The sequence below is a fragment of the Typopeltis vanoorti genome, chromosome 18 (genome assembly GCF_054136105.1).
Source record: "Typopeltis vanoorti isolate ZY-2024b chromosome 18, IOZ_Tvanoo_1.0, whole genome shotgun sequence".
NCBI lineage: Eukaryota > Metazoa > Arthropoda > Arachnida > Uropygi > Thelyphonidae > Typopeltis > Typopeltis vanoorti.
In genome coordinates this window covers 106,866,751-106,879,542 of record NC_143566.1, presented here as the reverse complement: position 1 = coordinate 106,879,542, position 12,792 = coordinate 106,866,751, and the positions used below count along the sequence as shown (strand labels likewise).

At 36.6% G+C, this 12,792-nt stretch overlaps 1 protein-coding gene across 1 annotated transcript in view; it reads right to left on the bottom strand.

Annotated features, from left to right (window-relative positions):
- Positions 1 to 3,333, bottom strand: part of LOC150097037 (sodium/hydrogen exchanger 3-like) — a 126,783-nt gene extending 123,450 nt beyond the window's left edge. The window contains exon 1 of the mRNA XM_090408607.1: positions 2,825 to 3,333. Within this exon, the coding sequence (XP_090264733.1) occupies positions 2,825 to 3,218 (394 nt within the window). The 5' untranslated portion in view covers positions 3,219 to 3,333. The remainder of the gene's footprint in view (positions 1 to 2,824) is intronic.
- Between the last annotated feature and the right edge of the window lie 9,459 nt (positions 3,334 to 12,792).

Here is a 12,792-nt window from a genome sequence, read left to right as displayed (position 1 = left end):
GATTTAAAAATAATAGTTTTACAATTGCTTTAACAATTAATTTCATAGCGAAGAGGATAAGGACGGAAACCCTTTCTGTTACCCCACGAAGAACCTCGTAGAGAAGTTTCATCTGCACAAAGTGAGGGGAAAAGAAATCATTTTCTACCAGGACCTCCGAGAGGTTGGGTGCAGGGGGCTACATCTTACCTGGGTCCGGGAACCATAATAACAACGACAATGGAGAAGGTGGGGGGAAGAAACGTTTTATCCCCCCCCCCAGTGAAATTCCTCTCCGGGGCCCTGTCTTCCACTCCCTAATGGGTGCCTATTCTGCGAGGAATTTAACCTCCGGATTTTTTATTTTGTTGTTTTTAAGGACGTTACCAGAGATTGAAAAAAAAAAAAAAAAAAAACTGGAATTTTAGTAAACATTGATCTGAAATGCAAATTTCTGAGCGATTGTGATAAAATATTCTGTTTGACATCACCGGAATACCTTTCTTAGACCAGACTGGTTTTGTTAAGCGCAATGCCCTGAGGTATTCTTACCCATCGAGAAACTTGCTTTCGAAAGGTTGCTGTGTCGAAGCCAAGGAAGAAATGGCGCAACTTTGTTAAAAGTTCGAAATTAGCTTATTCGAACATTTGATCACAAACATTTGCCCTTTCATTCATCTCGCAGTAGGAGTTTCAGTTTTACAGCTGTTTTGTGAGAACGAAAGAGAGAACACCTCCCCCTATTCACGTACGATTTGATGGCGTTCGGTTAGCTCACACTTCTAGTGATAAGTGAAATAATCAGAGTAAATGTACGAATCGTTTAAGCCATAACCAGGCTGAATATTCTTTCGTAATTAACGAAATACTCAAAAGCGTCAACTTTATAACACGCGACCAATCGTAATCGTCACTTCCTGTCTCGCGAATATAAAATCATTTTATTTATCGCAAAGAAATTTCATTGTTTATAACGATCTTGTTTTTCGTATTTATTTGTAGAGCAATAATAAATCAATTTATTCCAATATCAGGGTTCTGTACATTGATTATTGGACTTGAATCATTCGGGATTTCAGTTTATGGATACCTAATTTCAGGCTAACACACACACCGCGCAAATTTAAAGGCTACCTTACAATGAAATTCGATTAGTTCGACCATTTTAATAACGAGATTATTTAATGATTGGCTTCAAAATTTGTCTAGTGCTGCAGTTCTCTTTATTGCCTGGTCTATGCATATTTAAATTGTACGAAAGAAACTGTTGTGCTCTCTACGAGCATTTTTTTTTTTTTTTTTGTAGTTCCTGATTAGTTTGAGAATTATTACTATCATTTGATGTTTCTAAATTATAGAATATGTTTTTATTTATATTAATAAGCCTATCCTACAACTCCCTGGCCAATAATAAATACACACACATTTTCATATAGTTTTTTTTATCCTAAACGAGAAACTTTTAGTATTATTACACAACACAACTGCAATTAGTTTGCGCACACCTAAGTTCACCACCCAACGACCAGCTCCGGATTGACTAGTGAAAGATGACTTCTCATCTATCGTATTACGTCTTGGCAATACCAGGGAAGGAAAAAGATTTCCAATTTTGCCAACGCATGACGGAGACGATGAGGATATTTAAAAAACCAGTTTGCGAAAGTAATAACTTCGCTTGTGTCATCAAGGGTTGCTTCGCTAGTACACTGATGACCACCTTTCATTTCTACCACTGTTCAGCTCTGATATTTTATTACTAAATTATTGGAATTACTTTTTAAAAATCTTTAAGATATTCCCATTTTTCGACCTGGGCTAGCCGAGCGGATAGTATACCGGCTCTTCATATAACAAACTGAGAGATCGAATCCCACTATAAGTATGAACGAATTTTATCGTTGGGTGTTGAAACCATCCCATAATTGAAGGCTTGAAAAACCTCCATATCTGCTCCCTACAGTAGGGTTACTAGATAATCGAACTTTTAACTCATCCTCGCTACTAATAGCGGATTTTCATAAGTGGGAGATTCATACACACAAAATAATAATAATAAATAACAATAATAATAAATAAAGCACAGTGTATGAAGCTAGAATAATATTCATTGCACGACGTAATTCAAATTTCAAGACAAATTAACAAAAAAAACCTCTGGCATAAGCCAATTTAATGATAACCTATAATATGTTGTAATTTTAGTTTCATTGCTTGAAGCCGTTTCGCAAATATTGATTTTATTAATGTGAATCCCACCAGATAAAAAGGTTGCAATATTGTACATTACTGCCGTTGATAGATTAAGATTTTATACAGTTTATTTATTTAGTTTATTTAGATAGTTGATGGTACCCAAGTATGATATCGTGAATACAGATAATTGAACATTTCTTTGTACCACGTGAGACTAAGTTACGAAGACTAATATCGTTCTTTAGAGCCAGTATTTGAAGTAATATTTTCTGATATTTAAGCTATAAATCAACATGGCATTTTTTATCACATTTTAATATTAGTGAAATGGGAAATAATTTAGAATATATCGTGGTCTGAAATTTAATAAAATATTGTATTAAAACTTGCATAAAATAATTCAGAAAAGTTAAAATTTAAAAAATGATTTAAAATATTTCAGTTTGTCCAGTAGCTGGACATAATCCCCCACAATATACTAAAACAAAAGTCTACACGATATCAAATGGAAAACAAAATTTAAAATCCTCAGCTAAGTATTGGCTTATGAAATAGTTCTACAGGTAGGGTGATATTATTGTCACAACTGCATTATTAATAATTATAATAATTAATCATTTCATTCTAATAATTAAATGAATCTACTTACCGATTTTAGCCAAGCCAGCTATGATGATCCATAGAGATATGATGTACGGACCAGATACATGAGGAAAATCCACATATGCAACAAGAAATCTCTCGTGAACGGGCGCTGCATGTCCTCCGGATCCCCCTGAACTAGAATGGCCACTGGACCCTTCGGAACTAGAATGACCACTAGACCCTCCTGAACTGTGCTTGACAGTAGTACTGGTCAGACCACTAGAAGTTAACGGTAAAATAACTGGATCGTCAGAAGTATGTTTCTCTACAGTAGGGGGTATGGCCTCCTGTTTATTCCCCGACACGTTGTCTGCTATTACAGCCCGAGCTTCATCTCCTAATGCAGGGAAACCAAAAATCAAACAGACCGCAACGCATATTGTAATAAATGAGGACATTGCTTTCAAGCAGAAACTATTTTTATTTTATATTTTTTCTTTTCCCGTTCACTGCCTGCAGTTGGGAGCGAATTTCTGCTTTGCTTGTGTCAGTAGGTCATTTCATTCTGTAACGAAAAATACACCCCTTTCTAACCGTCTGCATAAAATGTATTTGTTCGTAAACTAGTGAGGACGCTGCTGTTTATTACAGAGACAGTTTGTCTCTCTGCTATGTTATTAGTGGAGCACAGCTATGACGTCAGAGAAAGTCAGGAACATAATTGGTTGCAAATGAAAGGTGCACGAGGCAAAGAGAACAGAATGAGCTCATTATTTCTTTTAAATGAAATTATCGTTAATGTACGACTATTATTAATAACTGACATTTAATCTAAAGCAAAGACGAATGCTTGTGATACAATTTTGGACTATGTTGCACATCGTTTTACTTTTTTATCAATAAAATTGAATTTTCAGTGAAAGTCAAAGGCGCAGTTGACACGCGTTGATATCCTACGCGTGCGCAGTCAGGTGCTCATTTTGACACCAGAACAAGCGGGAAATGTAAGAGCCAGTACGTCAATGTAAGATAAATATCACTTCCTTCCGTCTAACAGCATTTCACCAAGAATGTGAATGTGTACTGTGAAGATAGCAAAAATAAATATTACACTTTCTTAAGTATACAAGAAACTCAAGCCGCGCGGCAACACAGACTGGATGTTTAGCAAGCAATCATATATAAAGTGGATGACGTAATCCTTGCAGTTTCATAATTGCCGTTACTAAGGTTGGCAAACATTGGAGATTCTAAATTAATATAAAATAAAGTTTAAATACTTCATTATTATTTTATTATTATTGGTGTACATAATTCATTTAATTTAATTATTAATGGCAATTAACTTTATTATTTATTTATTTATTAATATTTATTTATTACAATTTAAAAATATTAAATTTAACTGTTTGTATTTAACCTGTATAAAGTTCAGAATATATCTGTCATCAGCATGGATGTTTGTGATTGTTTTTAGGTAGACGATGAACGTTGTATCCAGGCTCTGGCCAGCGTTTCAAGCATGGAATGTGTTTCAGACGTTTGCTAAGCGATCGCCCTTGCTCTACCACGGAGCATGAAGACAGATTTTTTAGTTGTAACGGCAAAACGTAATCGACGCACCATGACTGGTGAGCTTGCAAGGCTGCTCCATTCAAGCACAGGTACAGGGATATCGACAAGCAGGCCTATGCCCGCGAAGGCCTCTAGTCTGCATCCCTTTATCCACAGCCCATCATAGAGCACGTTTTGTACCATAAAAATTGGACAAGACACCAATAGGCTAATGTACTCTTTACCAGATGAGAGTCGTTTTCGTCTTTCTTCCGATTCTAGACGACACTTGATCTGGTCTGAAAGTGCTAATGCTTACCATCTCAAGAACGTTCTTGTAAGGGATAGATACGGCAGTGCTGGGGTCATAGTGTGGGGGAGGCATAATGCTTAATGGATACACTGAGTTACAAGTGCTGAGAAAAAAAGAGACTGCTGAACGATATTGCAATGAAGTTATTCAACGTCATGTTCGATTGCTTCGTGGACTTGAAGAATTCATTTTTATGGGTGACACTTCCCCACCACATCGTACACGAGCAGTGGAGATACTTCTAGAGACCGAGGATATTAATCGGATCGAGTGACCAGCATGTTCCCCAGATCTTAATCCCATAGAACACGTTTAGGGTGAAATAGGGAGACGCATTGTTGATTATAATTCCCTCCAGGAAACAAACAAGACCTTATCAGGAGAAAGAGGGGTGATATATCTGGAGTGGAGGTTAAGGTTTTGGAAAAATTGGTAAAAATTACAATTCAGGACTGGGTGGACAGCAATATGATACTTTATAAGGGACAACATGGTTTCGTGAATGGTAAGTCTTGCCTCAGTAACTTGCTTACTTTCTATAATAAAGTAACAGTGGAGTTGGATAAAGGAAATCCTTAGTCAGTGATATTGCTGGACTTTGCAAAGGCATTTGACAGGATTCCACACGGAACTCTGTTGCATAAATTAGAGCAAACGGATATGGATCCGAAGCTGGTGATTTGGATTAGAGGGTGGTTGGTGGATAGATATCAAAGAATGGTTTATGGAGGAGTTGAGTCCAGGATAAGGCAGGTGACTAGTGATATACTTCAGGGCCCGTTATTTGGCCCTCTGTTGTTTAATTTGTACATTAATGATATTGGAAATACTTTGAAAGGAAATATCCACTTGTTTGCTGATGATGCAAAATTAGGAAGAGCGATAGTCCATTCAGATGATGTGGATATTTTACAGGATGACTTAAATAGGTTGACGGTATGGGGGCTAAGGTAAGGGCTAGGCTGTCAGTTTAACGTGGCTAAGTGTAAGGTGATGCACTTCGGGAGGATGAGATCACATGCTGTTTCCTATATTAATGGACCTGAACTGCAAGAAGTTGATGAGGCTAGGGACTGGGGAGTTACTGTAAACAGAGAACTTAAGTTTCGAGGGCATATTGCGAAGGTTGCCAAAACATCACATCAAACTACATGGTTGTTGAGGAACACACTGACAAGCAGGGATAAGGAAGTGATTGTCCCACTTTTTAAAGCATTAATAAGATCGCATTTGGGCTATTGTGCACAGATCTGGTCACCTGGATTTCTTGGTGATGAAGAAATGGTGGAGAGGATTCACAGGCGAGTCACAAAGATTGTTGCAGGTTTTTCCAAATTTGACTCCAAAAACTAGGTGGGAGAGAGATATGATAGATTAATGGACCTGAACTGCAAGAAGTTGATGAGGCTAGGGACTGGGGAGTTACTGTAAACAGAGAACTTAAGTTTCGAGGGCATATTGCGAAGGTTGCCAAAACATCACATCAAACTACATGGTTGTTGAGGAACACACTGACAAGCAGGGATAAGGAAGTGATTGTCCCACTTTTTAAAGCATTAATAAGATCGCATTTGGGCTATTGCGCACAGATCTGGTCACCTGGATTTCTTGGTGATGAAGAAATGGTGGAGAGGATTCACAGGCGAGTCACAAAGATTGTTGCAGGTTTTTCCAAATTTGACTCCAAAAACTAGGTGGGAGAGAGATATGATAGAGGCATATAAATTATTAAAGGGGTTTTATAGAATTGATACTGATGACCTTTTTAAGACTAATGCAGGAAGGGAGAGAACGAGGGTCATCCCTGGTGTAAGAGTGTAGTTGACAAGGGTGTTAGGACTAGATTTTTTGCTTCGAGGGTTGTGAATGCGTGGAATACTTTGCCAGCGGTTGTTGTGAATGCTTCGTCTGTGAATGAATTTAAGGAGAAGTATGATAGGTATTGTGTAAATAATGGTTAGTGTGTCAGTGTGAGGTCTCCCACGATGAGTCTTTTGACTCCATGGAGACACCGTTATAATAATAATAATATGATCGAGACGTACAAACTTCCGAAAAGGTCACACAGGATTTGAATTGATGGAATTTTTAAGTTTATGGAGAGTTTGGAAATGACAAGAGGGCATCCTTGGAAGCTGAGAATAAATGCCGCTAAGAAGAGGTGAGGGCTAGATTTTTCTCTCATGGAGGTGGTGCATTATTGGAATGGATTGCCATTGCATGCTGTGAGTGCAAGCAGTGTGAATGAATTTAAGAATAAGTATGATAGCTGGTGCATATAGTGTGGCCTCCCTCCATGAGTCCTTGACTCCTTGGAGGTCTCTTAATAATAATAACAATTCTCTGAAGAAGGAATGGGCCAGTTTGTCTGAAGAACTCCTGATTCACTTGGTGCTAAACATGGTACGACGATGTGAGGCTGCATCGCAGTTCGGGATGGACATATTCCGTATTGAAATGTCACTCCGCATAGTTTTCTGTGTGCAGTAATTGCTTAACTATGTCCTTAGGAAATTTGTAACTTTTGTCGCTGGAATGGTGTTCAAAATGCTTATCTTTTACACCATTTCTCCTGCTGAGTTTGTGCTTGGGATTATTCCACTCACTTCCTCGTGGCATCCCGATAATTGTTCCAATTATTTCACAGACGTCAGCGCTTAGTTCAAAGTTCACCGATCTCTCAGCATTTCTAAGTTTAAAGGCCGACTCGGGCCTGCTAGATAATTTCTCGTCTCCACCCAACGGGCTGTAGATTTGAATCCCACTGATGGAATGGATGTTTAAGAAACGTTTTAATGTGATAGATGATTTTTATCATCCAGTGTGATTCCGCCTCCACCATATTGAAGAGGATTGAAAATAATTCACGTTTAATCTCCAGAGCAGTGTTTCTGTGAGTGGGAATGACATAAAAAAGTTAGTTGCAGTGCTATTTTAATTCTCTGTTGTCCTACAGCTTTAATTTTGAAGAACTAAAGATAGCTATCTTCTGTACAGGCAATTTTATGCAAATAGGACATTATATAAAATTTAAAGTTTTTTATTTATTTATTTTATTTTTTAAGGCCTGTGTAGCTCAGTGGAAGTGGCGCTTGGTCGCTTGAAGTCAGACTTAAGTTCGAGTCTAGTCGCCGACTGGAGGAACTTTTTCTAAGCCTTTCTTCAACCGATTCCTGAGTTAGTCGATCTCTGGCACGGGCAAGCGGGTTTTTTCTCCCGGGAACTCGGTTTTTTTATCCCGTAAACTCAAGAAAATCGACCGTAGTACCCACATTATTTCAGACAGTAACATATCTTGTTAGGGTTAGGTACCAAGAGATGGCAGCACTTGTTTGCCAGCCTCATCATCGGTGGCTGCCTGTAATTAGTGATAGACCACGGCCAGCTATCTCTGATTAGCTACCGGTGGAGATTGCCCACTCAGACTCCAAAAGCTAGATAGGGTATAAAGGCCTTGGCTACTCCCTATAAGGGAATAAAAGGCGTTAGCTTATTTATTTTATTATTTATTATTTTTTTTTTTACACAGGGTTAGCAAAATCATTTATAACTACTTGATTATCAGGCTATTATCACGTGAATTTCCGTAGCTCAGTCAGTATTGACAATGCATTTTGATTGGAAAGAAGTGTGTTTGAATTTCCGTCTTAAAACGCAAGGAATCCTAATATTAAGGCTTATTTCCTGGGTTATGCTTATAATTAGATTTAATGGCATGAATGAATACAGCAAAGACATAATGAAACATACGCCTAATCGTTCCTACATTTCGTAACAATACACACAAAACTATAAATCGAAAATGTTCGACTAGAAGCTTTCAGTCCTACGAGGGGTGCCCTCTATGGATGCTGTGGCTAGCCTTGGTTGTTGGGCAATAAATGTAAGAACTAAATCATGTAAAATAAAATAAATAATATAATATAAAATAAAGTAAATAAACACAAATAATAATAATGAAAAAATACATACGCCGGTCAGAAGAACACATAATTAATAGACACAGTTAACAGAGATAATATACCCGACTACTATTAGCTACTTAAGCAGGGAAAAAAAAAAAAAAGAACTTAAAACATTAAGCAGACGATAAGCAGTCACTCTACAGACATTCCATTTTGTACACGACAAAAAGACGTCCTTGCTCTGCACTTTTTCTTTTCTCTTGGTTGCTTAAGTTGTATTAAAATATAATTTCAATAAACACTTCTAAATAATTGTATACCATTAATTTAACATGTTTAGCAAATGTTATTTATATTGTTTTAGGAAAACCTTGTAGAATTATGCTGTTTAATTTATCGATATGTTTTTGTCGACATCAACGCACCCAGTAGACAAACAGATATTGCAACTGAAAAAAAAAAAGTGGAATGTTTCGCTGAAAAAGGCTGTAATATTGTCGTTCACTGTACGTAGTTGCGCGTATTCCCCCCCCTCCCCCCGCCCTTCTGTCTGTCTTGACGCACAGGAGTTAACAACCTTAGGTATACCACAGTTTAGCCCGTAATGAATACAACAAACAATAAATGAGATTTATAGCGGTTTGCGTCACAGCTACTCCGATTTTAAACACAGTAAGAGAGGGTAAAAGAAAGCAAACGTCAAAATTACATCTGCCATCATTATGAAAGGAAACAAATAACATGTCGGCATATTTATTAGAATATTCTTTCTTTCTTTCTTATATTTTCTTCTTTCGTTCTTTTTGCCACGATTAAAAACGATGACTTGTTATTTGGGATTGTAATCTCGATGAGAGAGGTTAAAAAGTGCTGCCTTGTAGAGAGGCAGTTATTTCTAGGGTGGAGGGCAGCTATATTTTGGCGAATCGGCGCTCCGCTATCTTGTTAGTGAACTATATTTTTATGAAGCGGATTATTACCCAGGAAAGGTTGTAAACCTGCATTTAGTATAATGGATAGGCTAATGGTTATATAATCAGACACCCTGTTTTAGGGATCAAATATGGAAATATTTATTTATTTATTATGGATCCTCCATCTAGAGACTTCTGTCCATCTAGGACAACGCCACGAACTCCATAAATTACCCAAATTTTATATTTATACTAGGATGTATACACAATTAAAACGTAATGGGTTCAAGGTCTCTTTTATGCTTGTGTTGGAAAAGCGAACACCAGGAAGAAAACTAAACCCACAGCCTGAGATCAACTAACTCAGTGCTTAAACATAAACGAACAGTAGGTAAACAATATACTGATCATCACTGTGGCAAAATCGATTCACATATCACGAAATTCACCCGCGTATAGAATGGCTTGTGTAAATTCACGTAGGCTTTGCTATTCCTTATTTTTATCTATTTGTTTTTATTTTTTCTGATATATGTATACATAGGCACATAACAATACCGATATGTTTAACTATGATAAATTTTAATTAACTAATACTGTAGCCATTACAACTATCTAATTATTTTTTAAAGTTATATTCGCTGCTTGTATAAATCGCTGAAGACTATTCATAAATTAGTTTATAAATAATCGAATTTATAAACTTTCATTAAACACCTTCCGGTCTAGTATTGGATAAATTCATCAGATTTTAACTAATTCTCATCATTTCCATGATACATTCCTTCTACACACTTAGTAAATCTTTACTGAATATCTGTGATTATTTTTTGACATTTAATAGAAACTTTGGTAAATAAAGATGGGAGCCCACAGTCCGATATTGGCATAAATAAAGACTTCTATAACAGTATCATTACTTCCTTTCGTTAAACTCGCCATGTCAAGATTTTGGCGAGACCACCGAAAGACAATGTTATCCCTGGAGAAAGAGCCCTAAAAGTTTAAAAGCCAGCATTAGTATTGTCATTCTCCCAGCAGATAACAGGAATGCCACAGTTATGCTGATTAGAGAGGACTAGGATTATATGAGGGTAGTCTGAAAAGTTCTCTGCCTAACAATGAAAAAAAAAAACGAATTTATAATTTCAAAATTTTTTTTTTTTCAACATAATCTCCCTTAAGACTAACACATTAATTCCAGCGATACTCCAGCACCATTATCCCGTCTCTAGTGGTTTTAGTAAAATCTGCAAAATACTCCTCTACATCTGCAATCACCTCTTGAGTTCAGAAAAACGCTGACCAGCGAGGAAGAGTTTTACTTTTGGGAAGAGATAGAAGTCAGAGGGAGCCAAATCTGAGGAATAGGGTGGATGCTCCAACAATTCATAATGCAGATCCCTTAATTTTTCCATTGCCAAAACACCGTTGTGGGCAGGTGCATTGTCCTGATGAAAGATGATTTTTTTCTTTTGCAAACTGGGTTTTTTCTCACGAATTTTTTCGTCTAGTCTAGTTAAAAGATCGGAATAATATTCCCCTGTTATTGTTTTACCCTTTTCAAGATAATTAATAAACAAAATGCTTTTAGCATCCCAAAACACCGATGGCATGACCTTTCCTGCTGATGGAACCGACTTTGTCTTCTTTGGTGCTGAACAACCGGCTTCTGTCCACTGTTTTGACTGCTGTTTGGATGCTGTTGTGTAATGGTGAATCCAAGTCTCATCCATAGTAACAAGTCGACACACAAAATCAGTTTTATTCTTGTTAAAACGATCCAAGCACTGTTCAGTGATTTTCATGCGAGTGCGTTTTTGATCTGTTGTGAGCAAACGCGACACCCATCTTGCGCAAAACGTTTTTATATGCAATTGTTCATGCAAAATATATATCCTACACGCTCTTTTGAAATGTCTGTACTCTCAGCAATTTCATGTACTTTGACTCTCCGGTCATCCAATATGAAGCGTGCACTTGATCAATGATTTCTGGTGTTGTTACACTTTTGGGACATCCTTCACATGGATCATCTTCAAGGCTGGTACGGCCACGTTTAAACTCGGCAACCATTTCTTATAATGGTATATATTCGTATAATGGTACAACTGCTTAATACAGACATATACAGTAAACAAAATGTGAAAGAAATCGTGCACAAGTTCTCTAAAATTGTACCAGTGATCTACTGAACACCACAGTAGAATTCAAAAGAGGAATTTCTTCATATTTGGTGTGTCCAAACACACGAAATTTTACTTTTCACCTTTTGAATTCAGCGAAATTAGCTAAATATAAAATCACTGACTAAATAACTGACGTCTATTTTATTGCTTCAAGGATCATTTCTAATAAGTATTTAGAATCGAAGATTTGTATTTCTTTTGCACGCAGAACTTACCACAATAATTCTCAAGTATTGAATAATGAAGAATTAAAACTAAAATTAAAAGTAAGATTAAAATTATTACTTCAATAAAATGCTTCCCTTCAAATTATTAATACGACAAATGATTGGTTACTAAAGCATGCAAAGACTGATATTTTTTTAATTATTAGAAATGGTAACTTCCCATCTTTAAAACGAAGACATATCCTTGACCCTACTGTTTTTATCTATCTAAGGAGGACGAGGTCTTGAGTCTGATTCATTATCCTTGTAAGTCTAAATGTTACTGTGCTTCTTCTCATCAAATTGATGATAAATATCCATAATTATTGTGCTGAAAAAAGAACATGCAACAAAAGATGTTCTGCCTACTTATTATTTATGTTGGTTATAGTTGATGAATAGATGTATAAACAGATTGCAGACGAAGGTGCTATGTCATCAAGACCACGTTCGTTTCAAAATCATTTTGGTTATGTAAAAAAGATTTTCTGAAAATGGAATGTAACTGAAAGTGTGTTTTCAGGCTATTAAGAAAGAAAGATCATCCGCAATATTTCTAAGACCTTTTTTTGTTTTACGTAAAAACACCTTACCACTGCTAGAAATAGAATTTCATTAATGATGTGTGTGTGAAATTATTTTAGGAATTCTGAGCTATTATGAAAATACTAAACATAATAAGTCTTAAAATTACTCATTAAAGAAAACAGGCAATTTCATTCGACTAGCGTGTTCTTTCTTATGGTGCCATCTTCTATCGAAGGTCGGCAATCATCTAGGCCAACAAACTACGTTCTTGCGTTGACTTGAATAGTTGTACGTTGCTCTTTCCTGTCCACGTCTTGATGTTGTCAAACCAAGATGTTATTTTTCTTCCTCTAGCTCCTTGGCCATCAATTCTTCCTACCAAAGTGGTTTGTAGAAGCTAGCGCATGTTAACAGTATCTTTTT